The 22,168-nt window shown below is 39.7% G+C and overlaps 1 protein-coding gene and 1 pseudogene across 1 annotated transcript; both read left to right on the plus strand.

Moving 5' to 3' along the window:
- The first annotated feature begins 127 nt into the window (after positions 1-127).
- LOC135197647 (fibroin heavy chain-like) lies at positions 128-5,150 on the plus strand (annotated as a pseudogene).
- A 12,012-nt stretch (positions 5,151-17,162) lies between these two features.
- Positions 17,163-19,589, plus strand: LOC135197703 (pupal cuticle protein 36-like). The gene is made up of 3 exons (XM_064224734.1): positions 17,163-17,287; positions 17,988-18,703; positions 18,842-19,589. Exons 1-3 carry the CDS (start codon positions 17,276-17,278, stop codon positions 19,437-19,439), a joined length of 1,326 nt encoding a protein of 441 aa, XP_064080804.1. The 5' UTR covers positions 17,163-17,275; the 3' UTR covers positions 19,440-19,589.
- Positions 19,590-22,168: the final 2,579 nt, after the last annotated feature.

Consider the following 22,168-nt stretch of genomic DNA (forward strand, 5'->3'; position numbering starts at 1 on the left):
GAGAGGGGGGGGGGGGGGGGGGGGGCGGTTATTTGGAGGGGTAGCCCACCGGGCCCGATTGCACACCAAAGGGCAACCGTCACTCCTTAATAGAAGCCGGATGGCGACATTCGACTCCACCACATTCAGTTCGACTCCTTCAGACAACGATGTCGACCAAAGTAAGTTCTCTGGCTGCCTCTGTTTTCCCCAACTTTGAAGCCTAACTATTTCTATTGCAAATTACATAAATAACCGAAAAAGGTGTTATGAACATACGGCAAGTATATATGTGTTCAAGGGGCACAGCTACCAGGATATCTGGTCATTAATGTTCTTCATATCAGTTGATCTGGGCAGGACCGTCTAATTCTTATATAATCCAAGTATAAAGGAATTCATGTGCGTTTGGCACATTATCAAGGGATATTTAGTGTCATTTAATAAATGGAAACTAAATAGATCTAACAGTTGTTAAAAAAGTAAAGTTGAGCTTTTCATTACTGTGAAATTATTAGCCGTATCCACTTTTTCGTTTTTCCAACGATTAGTAAGTATAAAGATTAATCTCATTTTCTCAATTAAAACGTCTGACGAATCTTTATGTTGAAAAGTAGGTAATGCTTTCGTAATTATTTTAAATAATATTCTGCTTATCATAAAAGGAATGAAAATCACTGACTTAATTTTCTGCAACAAATCATACATACTGCTGCTGATTCCTTGTTCAAAACTTAGAGTAATTCCACTATCATTTAGTGAAAACAAAGTAAAATAAAGGGTAATCTGTATCTGAAAAGTGAAATCGCTTATATTTTCGTTATGAACTGCCATTTCATTTATTATAATTTCTGGAGCAACATTTCACTTTGAATAATACAGATCACTCCTTTCCAGACGGTAGTCTTGTGCGCCCTTTTGGCAGTCACGGCGACACTTCCTCGAGGGGTTCTCTCTGACCCAGCAAGATTATACCAAACTCCTGCAGTCGGCGGATCTGGGTTCCCCTCAGGAGGAACTGGAGTTTCTTCTAGCGGAGGATTCGGAGGTCCCGGTGGCTTTGGGGCGTCTTCTGGTGCACATGGAGGATCAGGAAGTGGAGGATTCGGTGGTTCATCTGGAGCAGGATTTGGTGGTTCATCATCTGCTGGAGGATTTGGCAGCGGTGCTTTGAGCGGAGGTTTTGGCGGTTCTGGTGGTTCCTCTGGTGGTTCCTCTGGTGGTCTCAGTGGGGTTGGCAGTGGAGGCTTTGGAGGTTCATCAGGAAGTGGTTTTGATGCCTCAGGATCTGGTTTTGGAGGTTCAGCAGGATCCAGTGCTGCTGGATTTGGAGGTTCTTCTGCCGGAGGCTTTGGCGGAAGTTCCTCTGGAGGCTTTAGTGGTTCAAGTGGATCATTTGGAGCATCTCGCCCTTCAGGATCTGCTGCTGGTGCCTTTGGTGGACCATCTGCAGGATACCAAGGTCCCTCTGCCCCCGTCATTCCTATTCTTGTTGATGAACGCGACGGTCCACACGCTGACGGTTCTTACAGCTTCAACTTCGAAACTGGAAATGGCATCAGCCGTCAAGAACAAGGATACCCACAGGGTGTTACTGGAGCTGTGGCACAGCAAGGGGCATGGTCGTAAGTATAAAAATGTTCCATACCAAATGATAAACCTCCAAGTTATACAATTAAATAAAGGAGCTAAAATTATGAACCTTACAATTTTGTCTAACTGTATTTACTATAACTTATTGTTTACTTATTCAACTTTTTTATTTTCAGATTCACATTCCCAGATGGTACCCCAGCTAACTTCCAATTTGTTGCCGATGAATCTGGTTTCAATGTACAATCAGACCTTCTGCCAACTCCTCCTCCTCTTCCAGCTCATGCCATCGCTCAGATTGAGAAGGCAGCTCTAGAGGATGCTGCTGCCAGTGCTGCTGGAGCTCAGGGAGCTTATGGTGGAAGTTCCCAATCTGGATCAGGATCTCAGTTTTCTGGAAGCGGATCTCAATTCTCTGGATCTGGTTCCCAATTCTCTGGAACTGGATTTGGCTCAGGAGCAGGCTTTGGCTCTGGAGTAGGATCTGGCTCAGGAGCTGGTTTTGGATCTGGAGTAGGATCTGGTTCTGGAGCTGGGTTTGGATCTGGAGTAGGATCTGGCTTTGGTTCTGGAGTAGGATCTGGCTCTGGAGCTGGGTTTGGCTCTGGTGCTGGCTTAAGCTCTGGAGCAGGCTTCGGCTCCGGGTCTCAATTGTCTGGCGCTGGATTTGGCTCTGGATCTCAATTGTCGGGTGCTGGAATTGGCTCTGGATCCCAGTTATCTGGGTCTGGATTTGGCTCGAGACCAGTACCACAGACTCCAAGCAGAACCTACGGTTTACCTTGAACAGACTCAAGTACCTACTCAGCACGACCCACCTGATGTGTGATGTTCCACTTATTAAAAGGATCCATCATTCATAATGCATAAGTTTGAATTTTTCAGATGATGTAGGACTCAGTAAGTGTTGTCATCATGTGTCACTGATGATTGCTGCATGTGAAAATTACTGACAGGATTGTCCATGTCTCAGATGAACCACTGAATTTCAAGGTGCTTACTTGTTCCAACATTCACTTGGGTAATGGAGCTGTTATTGATTCCACGGTGACAAAAATACGCTTAATAGTTGTAGTTATTGTTAACGATCAAATATAAATTTTGATAAAATCATTGTTTTCCTTCTCCTGATGTGTGTTGCATTACAAAATGTGTCAGTTTAAAACAGAGCAGTTGTCATTACTTTAATAAAAAAAATTATTCTAAAAAGGTAGTTTTAAAAAATGCTACTCTGAAAATGTAAAGTCTAAAAATATTACTTCAGAAAGAATATTTTTTAAACGCTACTCTAAAAAGGTAGTCTTTAGAAGTGTTATTCGAAAAAGGGAAAGTCTCTAAAAGTGTGACTCCAAAAAGGCAGGCTCTTTAAAAATGTTACTCACTATACTTCGCAAATTAACAAATAAGAGAGACTCCAAATATGATGCAAGCCTACATTTAAAAAATGTGCCAAAAGAATTGAGTTGTTTAGGTTTTTAATAAAAAAGGCTGGACCCTCTAATTCTTACATAATCCAAGAATAAAGGTTTTCATGTGCGCTTGGCACATTATCAAGGGATGTTTAGTGTCATTTAATAAATGGAAACTAAATATAAAACTAACAGTTGTTAATTAAAAAAGTAAAGTTGAGAGTTTCATTACTATGAAATTATTAGCAATATCCACTTTTTCGTTTTTCCAACGATTAGTAAGTATAAAGATTAATCTCATTTTCTCAGTTAAAACGTCTGACGAATCTATGTTGAAAAGTAGGTGATGTTTTCATAATTATTTTAAATAATATTCTGCTTATCATAAAAGGAATGAAAACCACTGACTTAATTTTCTTCAACAAATCATACATACTACAGCTGATTTGCTGTTAAAAAATTAGAGTAATTCCACTATCATTTAGTGAAAACAAAGTATAATAAAGGGTAATCTGTAAATGAAAAGTGAATTCCCTTATATTTCTGTTATGAACTGACATTTCATTTATTATAATTTCTGGAGCAACATTTCACTTTGCAATAATACAGATCACTTCTTTCCAGACGACAGTCTTGTGTGCCCTTTTGGCAGTTACGGCGACACTTCCTCGAGGGGTTCTCTCTGACCCAGCAAGATTATACCAACCTCCTGCAATAGACGGATCTGGGTTCCCCTCAGGAGGAGCTGGAGTTTCCTCTAGTAATGATTCGGAGGTCACGGTGGTTTTAGGGCGACTTCTGGTGCACGTGGAGTATCAGGAAGTGGAGGATTCGGTGGTTCATCGGGAGCAGGATTTGGTGGTTCATCATCTGCTGGAGGATTTGGCAGCGGTGCTGTGAGTGGAGGCTTTGGAGGTTCAGCAGGAAGTGGCTTTGGTGCCTCAGGATCTGGTTTTGGAGGTTCAGCAGGTAGCGGTTTTGGTGCCTCAGGATATGGTTTCGGAGGTTTCACAGGATCCGGTGCTGCTGGATTTGAAGGTTCTTCTGCCGGAGGTTTTAGCGTAAGTTCCTCTGGAGGCTTCCCTGGTTCAAATGGATAATTTGGAAGATCTCGCCCTTCAGCATCATCTTTTGGAGGAGGATTTGGAGTGTCTGGCTCTGCTGGTGGTTACCAAGGTCCTTCTTCTCCTGTTGTACCTATTCTTGTTGACGAACGTGATGGTCCACTGCTGACAGTTCTTACAGCTTCAACCTCGAAACTGGTAATGGCATCAGCCGTCAAGAACAAGGATACCCACAGGGTGTAACCGGAGATATGGCACAGGAAAGGGCATGGTTGTAAGTGCAAAAATGTTCTATACCAATTCTAAGTAAATATCTGCTAAATAAAAGAAACTAAAAGGTGAAACTATAAGAATCTATGTATATATAAACAATTATATTCATTGTGTTACTTATTACCTTTGTTATTTTCAGATTCACTTTCCCGGACGGTACCCTAGGTAACTTCCAGTTTGTTGCCGTTGGATCTGGATTCAATGTACAATCAGACCTTCTGCCAACTCCTCCTCCTCTTCCAGCTCATGCCATCGCTGAGATTGAGAAGGCAGCTCTAGAGGATGCTGCTTCAAGTGCTGTTGGAACTCAGGGAGCTTATGGTGGAAGTTAACAATCTGGATCAGGATCTCAGTTTTCTGGAAGTGGATCTATATTCTCTGGATCTGGTTCCCAATTCTCTGGAACTGGATTTGGCTCAGGAGCAGGCTTTGACTCTGGAGTAGGATCTGGCTATGGAGCTGGTTTTGGATCTGGAGTAGGATCTGACTTTGGCTCTGGAGTAGGATCTGGCTCAGGAGTTCGGTTTGGCTCTGGTGCTGGCTTAAGCTCTGGAGCAGGCTTTGGCTCCAGATTTCAATTGTCGGGTGCTGGATTTGGCTCTGGATCTCAGGTCTCTGGTGCTGGATTTGGCTCTGGATCTCAACTGTCTGGTGCTGGATTTGGCTCTGGATCCCAGTTATCTGGTTCTGGATTTGGCTCCAGACCAGTACCACAGACTCCAAGCAGAACCTATGGTTTACCTTGAACAGACTCAAGAACCTACTTAGCACGACCCACCTGATGTGTGATGTTCCACTTATTAAAAGGATCCATCATTCATAATGCATAAGTTTGAATAAGGTGCTTACTTGTTCCAACATTCACTTAGGTAATGGAGCTGTTATTGATTCCACAGTGACAAAAATAGTTATTGTTAACGATCAAATATAAATTTTGATAAAATCATTGTTTTCCTTCTCCTGATGTATGTTGCATTACAAAATGTTGTCATTACTTGAATAAAAAAAACTATTCTAAAAAGGGTAAAATCTTTAAAAATATTACTCCAAAAAGGTAAAGACTTTAAAAATATTACCTCAGAAAGATAATTTTTTAAATGCTACTCTATAAAGGTAGTCTTTAAAAGTGTTATTCGAAAAAGGGAAAGTCTCTAAAAGTGTGACTCCAAAAATGCAAGGTCTTTAAAAATATTACTAACTATACTTCGCAAATTAACAAATAAGAGACTCCAACTATGATGCAAGCCCACATATAAAAAATATGCCAAAAGAATTGAGCTGAGCAATGCTTTTTTACTTAAGAAAATCTGGAAAATTTAATCAATTCCAGTTAGAACAGTTTGGCCACTCGATCTATGTATTGTTCTTTACCACATTTGTTCAGTATTACTAAAAACTGTATACTACGAATTGATTGACCGAAAAAATAACAATGAAATAAAACAAATAAGTTATCGAATGCCGATTCAATATCACGTTGTTCATGCTGATCGCGCAAAAGACAATATTTAATCGTAAAAGAACATCTTGTGAAGAATTTGCTTCTCACTGTTAAATTACTTCTCATGGAAGGAAAGAAACCAAGACAAAAATATCATCAAATTATCTGTAAAAGATCTAAGAAAGTAATCTCATGTTACTGGAGGAGCCTTCTCCTCCAAAACATTATTTTCAGTCTCTGAATTCGTTACCATTAGCAGAGAAAACTTACTCTAAACAGATACGCAATTCACTATAGTACAGCAGCTTCACTCTGAATTGCTTCAGTTGAGAGGGTGGAAAGTCAGATGGAAGAGAGAAAAAATGAACGGAGGTACTGTCAGGACCCTCTCAAAGGGCTACTTTCAGACTCCAGAAAAACTATCAATCATATAACAGGTGTTCTCCCAAAGTTAAAGTCACGATAAGTGAAATAACAGACAGTGTGCAAATATTAACAATGAGGGAAACTAATACCACAAGTAAAAATAATATAATATATTTACAAACACAGCATAGATAGAAATGATTAACAGAACCTCTATAAATACAAAATTAAATGAAAAGCAATCACACAATATGAACACTATTGAATAAAACACCCACACTATTACTTACAGAATCAAACCAGACATTCTCCAAAATAAGGGGGTCCCGAAAGAAAGAAAGAAAATAACGGCCAGAAAGAAGCCTAGCAATTAACAAACTAAATTAACCTAACTAATTTAAAGTGGCCACTAAGAGTTTAAATCCCACAAATTCTTATAAGAACTGTAATTGATCCAGAAACGACGTCGTGGATATCGAAGGAACGGGAAGGTATGTCCCGCTATCTTCCAAATAGCGGCAGAGTAAAGCCCGACCTTCTTCAGGAAGATCCTCGTCTCTCAGACGTCACAAATACACGTCCCTCCAGACGTCACAAAAATCAAAGGCTCTATACCTGCTCACGGAGAGGTCCCCCAGGCTAATACTGGCCCAAGGCTACAGCAGATGAAGCAGCCAGCGTTGCAACAAGCTCCAGGGATAAAAGGGCGCTCAAGTCGTAGCAGAATAAAGGAGCGAAACTTGCTGTAATCCATATGGTGTGGTATCAACACGAAGGCCAGAAACAGACTGCCATACCTGGGCACAGGGACTTCCAAAGTCACCTCGGAATGCTCCAAGGAGACCGAAAACAGGACTCTGGGAATAAACAGGCCATAAGGCCAAGGATCAAAACAGAATGGTAACTAAAAAATGTGGAGGAAGAAAACTCAAACCCTGATGGGGATACTATAATAAATAGCAAAATAGGGGAAAACTAAAAGATAATGAATAAAAACAAAACAAAAGGAAATGGCAAAGTTCTAACACCATCCCCACACATACAAACAAAAAAAAAATTTTTTTTTTTTTTTAAACAAGTTGACAAAAATCTTAAGGTTCTATGAAACACCTGAAAAATGTAACAGTTTACAAGATTTAACATAACAAAAGATGTATGGCAAAAATAGTCTACTTACAAAATTAATTTAGACACGATATGAAAAATAGTAAACACATTTTTACACAAAAAAAAAAAAAATAAGAGCACATTTAACAATCCTCACATTTTCAGCACTCAAAGACCGTTTCTCTAAAGCAGAGTTTATAGGATATAACCATATATTTGTCCTGGTTCTAATCACTTTGACTACGATAGTCTCTTGCTATCTCAGGCACCAAATCACATTAACAGTGAAATACATTTCTACACTGGGCTCGTAAGCCACAAGATAAACCACTTGCAAATTATGAAGCATGATCCTAAAAACGGTTTTACACAGCTGAGGGTATACCCGAAACCTTATATTAACATTACATTTCAGCAATAACATGACATTTCAACAACACTGCTCTGACAAGTGTAAGGAAGACTCAAACCTCAGCAAACACCTTAAAAATAACACATAGTTCACCACCACCATGAACTTAACATAATATTACACTAAACCTAATATAACCATTTACAGTAAACCTTATTATTAACCTTATCGTTACCTTAACAGTGTCAAACTCTTATACCAAAACTAGACATCATCAAAACAATATCCTATGATACCATGAATCAATCCAATACAAAAAAAACGCTACGACCATCTTCTCCCTCACGACCCCAAAACATTCAGATTAGAAAAAAAAATAGATCAAATCTGCGAAGCTAGCCACTGAAGGTTTCAAACCCCCATCCGAGAAAGAGCGTCTGCCAAAACATTATCTTTGCCAGGAATATGTTTAAATTGCAGGTCCCATTCCTGCAATAATATACTCCAACGAGCCAACCTTGGTTTTATTCTTAAACCGATTAAGGAAGGTTAAAGGGTTATGATCCGTTAAGACTAATATAGGAGAATCTGTGGAGGTAAGGTATACATTAAAATGATTAATTGACATAACAAGGCAAAGTTTCTTTCTCTACAGTGGAATATTTCCTCTGGGGAGGCGTTAAACTTTTTTGAGAAATAAGTCTACCGGATGAGATATCCCTGCTCATCCTGCTGCAGTAATACAGCCCCAACTCCAACATCACTTGCATCCGTAGCAAGAGAAAAGGGAATGTTGAAATTGGGGGCTCTCAACACTGGAAAGCTTAATAACACCTTTTTGAGGGACTCAAAAGCATTATGAGTCTTGTCATCCCATACAAATGAAACCTGTTCTTAAGGAGGTTAGTAAGAGGATCTGCAATATCTGAAAAGTTTTTAACGAAACGCCTATAGTATCCCACTAAGCCGAGGAATCTCCGGACATCCCTACGACAAGATGGCACTGGCATACTCTCTACTACCTCTACATTAGCCCTCTTAGGGGCCACTTTCCCATTACCAACAGTATGTCCCAAGTATACCACTTCCGCCCTAGCAAAATCACATTTACTTAAATTTACTACTAAACCAGCTCTTCTTAACACCTTAAATAGAGCCTTAATACGCTTGAGATGAGTGTCCCAATCATCAGAATAATCACAATGTCAATCAATGTAAACCACGCAACCTTCCAGCCCATAAACTAAAGAATTCATTAACCTTTGGAAAGTGGCGGCGGCATTCTTTAACCCAAAAGGCATTACACGACACTGGAACAAACCCTGGGGGTGACAAAAGCGGACAGGCCAGGCCCTGGCCCGTTTAGACAGGGGTACCTGCCAGTAACCTTTGAGGAGGTCAAACTTACTAATATATTTTGCTTGACCTAAAACGATCAATACAGTCCTCCACACGAGGCAAAGGAAAACTATCGGAACGGGTGACCTCGTTTAATTTCCGATAGTCCACACACATCCTATAACTACCATCGGTTTTCTTTACCAACACCACCGGTGAGGACCAAGGACTATTACTCGGCTCTATAAGACCGTGTCTTAACATATACTCTACTTCCTTGGCCACCACCATCACCTTTTACAGGATTTAAACGATACGGAGACTGTTTGACTGGACAAGCATCACCTACGTCTATATCATGCTCTAAAATAGACGTACGACCAGGGACATCAGAAAATAAGTCATTATATTCATACATTAACCTTTTCAATACATTCCGCCTGTCCCCATCCAAATGGTTTTACTAAATCATCAAAATTTTTCAAGAGTTTTGATTATCAGAAGGCCAACACTCTTTGTCAAAAGAATTACCTTTATCAAAGACCATAATCTGAAAAGGAAACATTATCATTATCATCACCCTTCCTGACAATGGTCACAGGAATCGCATTTTCCTTATCTATGAATTTCTTCAGCATATTTATGTGGCAGAGTTGATAGGGTTTCCTGCGTTCGGGAGTCTCCACCAAATAATTTACTCATTTAATTTTTTAATTACTCGCCAGGGACCTGAAAATGAAGCCCTTAAGGAATTTCCTGGCAAAGGTAACAATACCAAAACCTTTCACCTACAGCGAAACTGCGTGGTTTGGATTTTGATCAAGATAATATTTCATTTTATTCTGACTACTCACCCCAAATTTTTCTTGGCAAACTCCCAAGCTTTCGACAATTTATCCCCAAGGCCACCAGAACGTAATCCAATAAATTAACCTCGGTACTGTCACCTTCCCACACTTCTCTTATGACCTGCAAAGGACCACGGACATTATGCCCAAAACACTAAGTTGAAAGGAGACAGAACCCAATGACTGACCTGGAGATGAACGAAAAGCAAACAGTAAGTAGGGAAGTTCCTTATCCCACTCGGATCCATGAGCCAGACAATATTTCCGCAGCATCGATTTCAAAGTTTGGTGGAACCTCTCCAAAACGCCTTGAGTCTCCGGATGGTATGGGGACGAAGTTACATGCTTAATTCCTAATTCTGCCATCTTACTCCTGAAATTCTACTGGTAAATTAGAACCATTGTCACTTTGAATTACTTTAGGTAACCCAAACTTGGTAAAGAAATTTATTAAGACATCCACAACTTTACACTCTTGATTGTACGGAGGGGAATAGCCTCGGGAAAACGGGACATTCTATCCATGATAGTAAAATGTATTCATTCCACTCCTAGATCTAGGTAAGGGACCAACCACATCAATAATTACTTCCTTGAAAGGTTCTGACACCAAAGGAATAGGGATCAACGGCGCCTTTGGAACCAACTGATTCGGTTTTTCCTACCTTTGACAAATATCGCAACCGTTGACAAACTTCTTTACGTCCGATTTCAAACCTGGCCACCAGAAGTCGGACAGAAGTTTCAACGTAGTCTTTCGAATGCCAAAATGACCTGACAAAGGATTTTCATGTGCCACCGACATTAATCCCAACCTGAAACTGAAAGGAACCATTAATTGGCGAAAATTATTTCACAATCGTCATTACCTGCCTCTTAGGCTACTACACCTGTACAGAATTTCGTTAATGATTCGGTAGTGAGGCACTGTTAAGTCAATCAGAGGCCAGATTCCTTGGGCAAACTGAGGAACTCTTGCTTCTGAGCTTTAATAAGCTCTTCTCTTGTCCAATCAGGCTTAATTAAACCATCCCTTATACTACACTATTACTATCACTACGTTCTAAGGTACTAATATCTAAATCGGTTGTGACTCTGCAGCGTCAACAACCCTACTTAGAGAACGAGTAACTACAGACATTTCAGGGTTTATCATCAAAATTGGACAAGTCGTATTCTTATAGACAACATCATTGCCCAAAACAACGTCTATATTCTTCACAGGAAATTTTTCTACAATTGCCAACTTAATAGCCCAGAAAACGACGGGCAATCCAACTGAAAAACGCTGATAGGATATGATTTAACTGAATCCGGAAAACCAGGACAAGATCACAAATTCCTCCCCAACAGGTTCAAAGTCAACCGGCAATGCCTCTTTCAAAATCAAAGAGCGCAGCACCCGTATCTCGCAAAATTCGCACTCCCCTTCTAAGTGTGATCCTACGGCTGATACACAACCCTGAGAGACGAACTTAGCGAAACTGCTGGGTAGTCATTTATCTCCTGTCCTGGCCCTAGCAGACACACCTCTTCATTCCCGACACCCATCACCGGATTTTGCCTGGACTGTTGCATTTTCTTAAAAGCATAACACCTGCTTTTTACATGACCTCTTTTTTTACAAAAGAAACAGGACAACATTCGTCCCAGAAGAATTAATTAACTTTATTCCTGAAAGAGGTATTATTATTCCTGAAAGAAACGTTGTCACTATTCCTGAAAGTAGTATTATCATTATTCCTGAAAGAAACAGAATTACTTATTTGTCGCATGGGACTACTCTTACTACCATAATTATTCCTACTGGTATTCTCTCTATAATTATCACGACTGGCCTTATTCCAGTCCGACCTTCCCTTCAGACATGGTGTTCTGAAATTCTACTTTTATGCGATAATACATACTCATCGCTGGTTACAGCCACCTCCTGCAGTTTATCCATTTTTAACTCCTCTAAATGTGTTTTTAACTTGTCTGGGACGCAATGCTTGAATTCCTCAATCAACATTAACTCCTTTAATTTGTCAAAGGTATCAACCTCTTTTGACTTAAGCAGTCCTCAGCGAACTGTTGCTTCGCCCTGGCAAATTCCACAAACGTCTGATCAGAGTTTTTTCCTCAAATTGCGAAACCGTGTCTATAGGCCTCGGGAACTAACTCATACGCCTTCAATATAATTGCCTTGACGTTTTCATAATCTGAGGCCAAGTTTTCATCAAGGGTTACATAAACCTTCTGAGCTTTACCAATAATTTACTTTGTACCAAAGTGGTCCAGTGTTCCTCTGGCCACTGCAACCTAGCAGCCATCCTTTCAAAAGAGACAAAGAAACTCTGCTACGTTCGACTCTTGGAACGTGGGAACGAACTTCAAAGCCTGTACCAAATTGATAACAGGACCAACAGCGACACCAGGGGAAGACTGGGAGGGAGAAGACGGGTTAGCCACCATTTTTTCTCTTTCAAACTCTCTCTCTTTCTCTTCTCTCACCTGCCTAAATTTTCAATTTCAAATTCCAATGTCTGCAATTGAATTTGTCTCTCCACAACTCTACAGTTACCGCAGACTTCACCTCCTTATCACCATCAGACTTTACTGACTTAATCCCTTCATAAATTGTTAACAATAATAATCCCTTTTTCATAGAGAGGTCAAATTCAATCTCCAAATAGTTAGCAACAGTGTTCAATTCATCCTTATTTAAATCGCCAACCTCTCTTGCCAGCCCTCACCACCAATTACATCCAAAATTGCAGCAGTCTCATTCTGAACCGAAAACTTCAATACAAAATATAAGCAATCCAAAAGAGGTGTTAGATCTATGCCTAGCACCTCACGGTTAATACTGCACACTGAGAACACCCAAACAGGACCGAAATCCTGGCAATAAGGTCGCCAAATATCAGGACCCTCTCAAAGGGCTACTTTCAGACTCCAGAAAAACTATCAATCATAACTGGTGTTCTCCAAAGTTAAAGTCACGATAAGTGAAATAACAGACAGTGTGCAAATATTAACAATGAGGGAAAACTAATACCACAAGTAAAATAATATAATATATTTACAAACACAGCATAGATAGAAATGATTAACGGAACCTCTATAAATACAAAATTAAATGAAAAGCAATCACACAATATGAACACTATTGAATAAAACACCCACACTATTACTTACAGAATCAAACCAGACATTCTCCAAAATAAGGGGGGGGGTCCCGAAAGAAAAGAGAAAATAACGGCCAGAAAGAAGCCTAGCAATTAACAAACTAAATTAACCCTAACTAATTTAAAGTGGCCACTAAGAGTTAAATCCCCACAAATTCTATAAGAACTGTAATTGATCCAGAAACGACGTCGTGGATATCGAAGGAACGGGAAGGTATGTCCCGCTATCTTCCAAATAGCGGCAGAGTAAGCCGACCTTCTTCAGGAAGATCCTCGTCTCTCAGACGTCACAAATACACGTCCTCCAGACGTCACAAAAATCAAAGGCTCTATACCTGCTCACGGAGAGGTCCCCCAGGCTAATACTGGCCCAAGGCTACAGCAAGATGAAGCAGCAGCGTTGCAACAAGCTCCAGTGGATAAGGGCGCTCAAGTCGTAGCAGAATAAAGGAGCGAACTTGCTGTAATCCATATGGTGTGGTATCAACACGAAGGCCAGAAACAGACTGCCATACCTGGGCACAGGGACTTCAAAGTCACCTCGGAATGCTCAAGGAGACCGAAACAGGACTCTGGGAATAAACAGGCAAGGATCAAAACAGGAATGGTAACTAAAAATGTGGAGGAAGAAAACTCAAAACCCTGATGGGGGATACTATAATAAATAGCAAAATAGGAAACTAAAAGATAATGAATAAAACAAAACAAAAGGAAATGGCAAAGTTCTAACAGTACAATAAAATGGAATGTTATAGAGTTCCCAGCTAGGGGGGTGAAGGGACGTTGCAAAGACCCTTGAGTAATGCCTGCAGTGCACCACGTGAGGTGCACTGAAAGCACTAAGCCCCCTGACGGGGCTATGTCACTAATGTGTCGTGGACTGCACCTACAATTAGTTTTCTTTCTCTGACTTCTTCATCAATATCAACATTTGTATTACTCATTCACAGACACAGAAGACACCTTTGCTCTTTACGGGCTGCTCTGTGAGCAAGAGCCAATGCTGGCATAAGGCCAGCTCAATCAGAAATAACAACCCTCCCTCTGTCCCATTTTTACACGTATAGACAAACTCACGCCCTTCGTCCACACCTTCATAACTGGTTGCAGCTAGTTTTCAAAGGCACCTTGAACAAGCTCTTATGGCACTGATATACTTGGGTAAGGAACTTTAACATCACACCACCCAAAAAAGAGTCATCAGCATTCTTAAGCTGTCGCCCAAACTCTCAGTCTCCAGTGAAGTTAAAAATGATGAATCTGTACATTCCCCCTTTTTGACAGATTAGCTCAGCCACCATCCTGGCTAGCCCCTGCCTAGCCACAGGCCACATAAAACAGCTCAATATATGAAAAAAACACATTGGCCGGCTCAAAAACACAAAATATAGTAATAACTGCACGTCTCTGGCAGTACAAAATAATTGTCTATCACGCTTCATCTCCAAAAACAATTTCTCTCCATCTTGAAAATCCCTTGTTGTATGCAAATGCACAGACTCGTAAAAATACGCTGTAGAAAGGTGAAACGTCTCCCAGTGGAAGACATCCAACGGCTTCTGTAGACCCAAAAGCGCTGTAGAACTCTGTAGACTTTTAGAAACTCTCTTAAGCATGCATACATCAGCAACATCTCTGCAATGGCTGGTGGGCGTCTTGCTAGCGTCGGGGATCGACGATTATGGTGTGTTTAAGTATGTCAGTCAAGTCATCGGTCAATCAAAAGAGAATTAACCCCAGACATACTTCTGTCAAATAATGACCTAAAAAATTCCCAAAAATACTAACTGAACGTTCCCAATTAACTCCATTAATATGACCACTGAACTAATTTCAAACTTCAACTCGTGAAGGGACTCCATAAGATCGCCAAATCATAAGTCATTATCACAACCTCGCAAAGAAAAATAAAATATATTAAGTTCTCTAACTCAATTCTCCAATAATAAAAAAAAAAAACTTCACCAAATTCACACACCAGCGCACACAATCCAGAACTCACAGTAACTCCACGGACTTCTGTCATTGCATTTCAAACTAACAAATTCTCACAAGTAAAAAAAAAAAGAAAAATAGTAATGAGCCCAAGAAAAAAAATCACGTAACAAGCCCAGAAAAAAAAACACTGAAAAATGTTCTCTCAAGCTCTAATATTTCAACAACCCACAAAATCAGTTAAAACTCAATGTCTAACAGCAAAAACCCCTCACTGCTCATATAATTAATTTCAAAACACCCATATATGCAATTCACAGCCCCCAACAAATTACATCTCCCGTCCAAAAAGAAATGCTACTTAAAGCTTAACCCCGATTACATCTCTCGTAGGAAAAGGAAAAAAAGGAAAAAAATAATAATAACAGCAATAATAATACGTGAATTCTCCCCATCACAAAACACATAATATATGCATGATATACATAACCCCGCATTTTCCCCATAAATGCCATATGTATAGTTACGGAATTTTGCCATCGCAACATTTCCATCGATCGGACACGGCCAGAAAGCAACCCCTTACACGTGGATTTTCATGAAATGCTATGGTCAACATTTCCAGATATTGCAAAAACTCTGAGCAATCACCACTAGAGGAAAAGAGTCATCACACTGGACTCATCCCAGTATTTTCAGTAAAAATCTTTCTGCGGACACATCAGGTGCTCGAACTGCAGTATAGGAATGTCTAGTCAGACTCGCAACTCCAGAAACTCATGATTCTCAAAAAAGAGATTCCCTACTGAAATCACGTAAGCACATTTCACAGAATTATCTCCAGGATATGACTAAGGTGCTCAAAAATTGTCTGAAAGACATAACTCTCACAAATGATACTGCTCAATTATATAAAAAAAAAATTATCACCTATTTGGGATAAAAAAAACTACGGTAAACTCACAATTCAGCAATTATATGTCTCCAAAAATAACTCACTGGTGAATATTAAAAATCGCAACATCTCCTAGGACCACAATGCAGTAATGCCACTCGCCTCCAATTAGTCACGAAACCAAAAAGAACCACAGAACTCCTCTCTTGGCTTAAAAAACTCCAAGAAATTCAACCCAAAAAATTATATATATATATATATATATATATATATATATATATATATATATATATATATATATATATATATATATGTATATATATATATATATAGATATATATATATATATATATATATATATATATATATATATATATATATAAACATGTAAATAAATTCTTCTGTTTAAACAAGTTACGTCTCAAGTATAAAAGGCCAATTAAAACTTCTGGTTTTAAGGCTAGGTCAACCGATATAGTCCTTAGCTTTAAACCAGTGTTTAATGGTCTTTTATACTTGAGCATATATATATAATGTGTGTATGTATATATATATATATATATATATATATATATATATCATATATATATATATATATACACTAAAAAATTCACGGTAGATGCACGTGACTTCATATAGAAGCAAACACCACAAGAAAATGATAGGCAAAAATCCGTACTGACCTCAGATCATAAAAACTGAACACAGCGCATTTGAGAATACACAGCAAAATGATAACATCTAAAACCACCGCTTTCAACATGAGCGAAATCCTTTATTCAGTACATATAAAATGTAAGCTTACCATTAAAAGAAGCTGTCGTAACAGCAATACTGAAGATAAAACAAGACTTTGCATGAATTCTATGGAATGGAGTCTTTTCATTCATAAGACAGCCAATGACGTAACTCTAGGTTTTATCAACATTCCTCAAAAAATAGTAATAAGAAAAAAAAAAAATTTTAATCCATAAATAAACTTTCTACAGAGCGGAATATTTCCACTTAAAAGACTGCAATTCATATAACTCTGGATCATACCAGCACTCTATTTATAAAAAGCTTTAAAGAAATACTTTTATATATAAAAAATTCAGACACAAAAATGTAGCTACCTGATACCAACAGGCCAGGGTCATTAGATCATTCAAATAATACAGACCTCAATGACACTATTTTAAAGGAGCTAGTAATCTAGCTTTTTTTGTTTTAAACTGGATTACTGATGAAAAAATGAAAGAGAGGAGAGAGAGAGAGAGAGAGAGAGAGAGAGAGAGAGAGAATGCATCGTGATTAGCAACTTCTCAATTTTATTAGGATGAACTGGATCTGAAGGTGAGAGATGAGAAGAGAAGAGAGGAGAGAGAAAGAGAGGGCGGGGGAAGGGGGAAGGGGAGGTATTTGGAGGGTGACCCCGGGCCCAATGCACTGAAGGGCACCGGTCTCTTATATAAGCGGATGCGACCATTCGATCACCACATTCAGTGCGACTCCTTCAGACAACGATGTCGACCAAAGTAAGTCCTCTGGTTGTCTCTGTTTTCCCAACTTTGAAGCCTAACTATTTTTATTGCAAATTACATAAATAACCGAAAAAGGTGTTATGAACAATACGGCAAGTATATATGTGTTCAAGGGCCTCTCATACCAGGATATCTGGTTATTAATGTTCATATCAGTTGATCTGGGTCATTTTTGGGTATTCAAATAGAAAAGGAGAGACCGTCTAATTCTTATATAATCCAAGAATGAAGGTTTTCATGTGCGTTTGGCACATTGTCAAGGGATATTTAGTGTCATTTAAAAAATGGAAACTAAATATAAAACTAACAGTTGTTAAAAAAGTAAAGTTGAGCGTTTCATTACTGTGAAATTATTAGCTGTATCCACTTTTTCGTTTTTCTCAAAGCGTCTGACAAATCTTTATGTTGAAAAGTAGGTAATGTTTTCGTAATTATTTTAAATAATATTCTGTTTTTAAAAGAAATAAAAATCACTGACTTAAGTTTCTTCAGTAAATCACACATAATGCAGCTGATTCTTAGTTCAAAACTTAAGAGTAATTCCACTATTATTTTGTGAAAAAAGTATTATAAAAGGTAATCTATTTTTAGAAAAGTGAAATCCCTTATATTTCTGTTATGAACTGGCATTTCATTTATTATAATTTCTGGAGCAACATTTCACTTTGCAATAATACAGATCACTCCTTTCCAGACGGTAGTCTTGTGTGCCCTTTTGGCAGTCACGGCGACGATTCCTCGAGGGGTTCTCTCTGACCCAGCAAGATTATACCAACCTCCTGCAGTAGGCGGATCTGGGTTCCCCTCAGGAGGTGCTGGAGTTTCTTCTAGCGGAGGATTTGGAGGTCCCGGTGGTTTTGGGGCGTCTTCTGGTGCACATGGAGGATCGGGAAGTGTAGTATTCGGAGGTTCATCTGGAGCAGGATTTGGTGGTTCGTCATCTGCTGGAGGATTTGGCAGCGGTGCTGTGAGTGGAGGTTTTGGCGGTTCTGGTGGTTCCTCTGGTGGTCTCAGTGGGGTTGGCAGTGGAGGCTTTGGAGGTTCAGCAGGTAGCGGTTTTGGTGCCTCAGGATCTGGTTTCGGAGGTTCCGCAGGATCCGGTGTTGCTGGATTTGGAGGTTCTTCTACCGAAGGTTTTAGCGGAAGTTCCTCTGGAGGCTTTGGTGGTTCAAGTGGATCATTTGGAGCATCTCGCCCTTCAGGATCTGCTGGTGGTGCCTTTGGTGGAGCATCTGCAGGATACCAGGGTCCTTCTGCTCCCATCATTCCTATTCTTGTTGATAAACGCGATGGTCCACACGCTGACGGTTCTTACAGCTTCAACTTCGAAACTGGAAATGGCATCAGCCGTCAAGAACAAGGATACCCACAGGGTGTAACTGGAGCTGTGGCACAGCAAGGGGCATGGTCGTAAGTACAGAAATGTTCTATACCAATTATAAGTAAATATCTGCTAAATAAAAGAAACTGAAAGGTGAAGCTATAAGAATTTGTGTATATATAATCAATTCTATTCATTGTGTTACTTATTACCTTTGTTATTTTCAGATTCACTTTCCCGGACGGTACCCCAGCTAACTTCCAGTTTGTTGCCGATGGATCTGGTTTCAATGTACAATCAGACCTTCTGCCAACTCCTCCTCCTCTTCCAGCTCATGCCATCGCTCAGATCGAGAAGGCAGCTCTAGAGGATGCTGCTGCCAGTGCTGCTGGAGCTCAGGGAGCTTACGGCGGAAGTTCCCAATCTGGATCAGGATCTCAGTTTTCTGGAAGTGGATCTCAATTCTCTGGATCTGGTTCCCAATTCTCTGGAACTGGATTTGGCTCAGGAGCAGGCTTTGGCTCTGGAGTAGGATCTGCCTCTGGAGCTGGTTTTGGATCTGGAGTAGGATCTGGCTCTGGAGCTGGGTTTGGATCTGGAGTAGGATCTGGCTTTGGCTCTGGAGTAGGATCTGGCTCAGGAGCTGTGTTTGGCTCTGGTGCTGGCTTAAGCTCTGGAGCAGGCTTTGGCTCCGGATCTCAATTGTCGGGTGCTGGATTTGGCTCTGGATCTCAATTCTCTGGTGCTGGATCAGGATCTGTGTTTGGTGGTTCAGCCTTGAGACCGGCACCACAAACTCCAAGCAGAACCTATGGTTTACCTTGAACAGACTCAAGAACCTATTCGACACGACCAATCTGATGTACGACGTTACAATGTATGATGTAAGGCAATGGTGCTGTATATAAGTGACAAGAATACGCTTAATAGTTGTAGTTACAGTTAATGATGAAATATAATTTTCGATAAAAACAATTGTTTATTTCTCCTTTCGCATGAAACAACAATTTATGCTCTACTGCTACTGAAAATTTACATCCACAAGAATTTCATCTTCAACATGATGATAATTACTACACTATTTTTTATAATACATTCTTCCACAAAGATTAGTTTTAACTCTATGACATACTATATTGAAGAAAGGCTCACAATAACCTGTTAGTGCATATGACTAAGGAAACCTACTAGTAAAATGCAAACATCCCCCCAAAAGAAAAAACCAAGTCAGAAGAATTGGCCTAAGTACGCCTTTGTTACTTTCAACAATATTTACAAAAAATAATTGATTTTAGTTACAATATCATGGTAAACTTATGGCTATGCGTTGGCCACTGGGTCTAAAGACGGTTCTACTATGCTGTATTGTTCAGCATTACTGAACGGTAATATATTAAACATTCGTTACTTTGTTTACAAAGAAAAAAAAAAGCATGGAAATCATGAAATAGGTAATCAACTACAAGCACAATACCAACATGTTTCACTATCCTAGATCCATTGGTTTTCATTCATCAACGTTTATGTAAATAACTATGCAGATGCCACTGTTTACAAAAGTCCATGCAGTTACTGTAATGAAATTTTAGTTGGGTAGACGGGTAGTTACATGTAACAAAGATTAATAGAGCATAAAGGATCGGTAAGATATGGGTCAGAGAGCTCAGTGATTTCCGTTCATATGAGGAATACTGTACCTACCATAAACTGTAGCGAGACTAAGCTGTTTCTCAAAAGTAACTGCCAGCAAAATTGGAAAGTTCTGGAATCAGTTATCATCAGTCAAATTGAGCACGTACACCTTTCAGAGAACAGTTAATCAGAGTTCCTTTTAAGACCTTTTCTTCAGCATGCATTTCAGGGCTAAAAGCAACGATGGACTGACCCCATCTGTCACTGGACTAACTCTGGTTTCCAATTCCAATAACGTCGGTGTTCCACACCTACATATTCCAACTGCCTGTCCTATATCATTGCCAGACGCACCATTATGCCTAACTTTCGCCTTGCATAAAACAAAAACTACTGAGGATAGAGGGCTGCAATTTGGTATGTTTGATGACTGGAGGTGGATGATCAACATACCAATTTGCAGCCCTCTAGCCTTAGTAGTTTTTAAGATCTGGGGGCGGACAGAAAAGTGCGGATGGACAGACAAAGCAATCACAATAGTTTTCTTTTACAGAAAACTAATAAAAAAAGTGCTCAACTGTAGTCACTGCCTCTTTATTCAATTCTCTCCGCTCGTTTCGTGAACTCAATTTCACATACGTGATAAAACTCCGAAAACTACCACTTCTATCGTGCACATAAATAGCAGCTCACAAGGAGAAAAAGTCCAGTATACATACTAAAGACTTATATATACGCCATCCTCAAAACAAAACATATCGTATTACTTAAAAGGACTTTGCTTTCAAACTCTTCCTCGAACATAGTGCACTTCTACAAAATAGGCCTAATAAGTAGATAGACTGCTGCTCCAAGCACGGGGATGCCGTGCACTCGTACTAGTGAATGTGGAACCAACGCTTCCTGCCCAAAGTGTATAGTGTGCCTAACGCGTAGGATAACTAAGATTAGTCCGGCTCTCCTCTTAGTCCTACATTTTAAATGCAAATTCAAGTCTCCTTTTGGTCAAATAATACGTCATTTTAATTCCGGGCTACTTTCGGCTCCACTACAATAGGCAGCGGGGTGGTCTTTTGTGAATACCGGTTTCTAACTAGACTCTGGAGTGTAAGTGAGAGTGTAAGTGAACGTCAAAAAGCTTTACAGATTTACTCGGACCTCAAATCTCAGCGTGCTCTATAATTGTTTATAACATCAATAATCTTACTGGTTAGGCCAATGGCAATTGCGCAACAGCAGCCACGGGCTAATTTTATTATCATTATTCTAAATTATAAACTAGCTTATATAGGACTAGCTTTAACTGCAATTAACGTTCAAAGGATGAGTGAGAATGGAAGCCAATGCAATAACTAGTAATGAGGATTTTCTGCAAACTAAATTTACAGCTCTTGAGTTTCTTACCTTCACGGGCTTCATAATAGTCGAGAAAAGCCTCGGGCCTCTGGTTGGGTTTACGCCAAAATTTGAAATGGCTTTCTAGTTATAAGAGGGTGGCCAGACGTCCCGTATTTGACGGGATTGTCCCGTATTTATGACATTTGTCCCGTGTCCCGTATCAACACTCCCCGGGACGCCTTTTGTCCCGTATTTTCAATATCTAAAAAAAAAAAAAAAAAAAAAATACAATAAACTAGCGAAATTTGTACTAAGCATTCCCTTCAAACGCTCAAGTAGAGCGAGCGTTCTCTGATGGGCCAACGATGGGGTGGGTGTAGGAACCGGTGCAGTGTAGAGCTGATCAAGTCAGAACTACAGATAAAGTGCAATTTCACACTGTCCTGTTCGGAGTTCATCACATATGCTCAAACCAAACACCATCTCTTGGAGCAGTTGAATCTGGTGCAAAATATGACAAATGAAAAATAATTTAACAACAATGAGGAAAATAATTTTAAAAGGATTATTGAAAGGTTTTCATC

The sequence above is a fragment of the Macrobrachium nipponense genome, chromosome 21, assembly GCF_015104395.2.
Source record: "Macrobrachium nipponense isolate FS-2020 chromosome 21, ASM1510439v2, whole genome shotgun sequence".
Lineage (NCBI taxonomy): Eukaryota > Metazoa > Arthropoda > Malacostraca > Decapoda > Palaemonidae > Macrobrachium > Macrobrachium nipponense.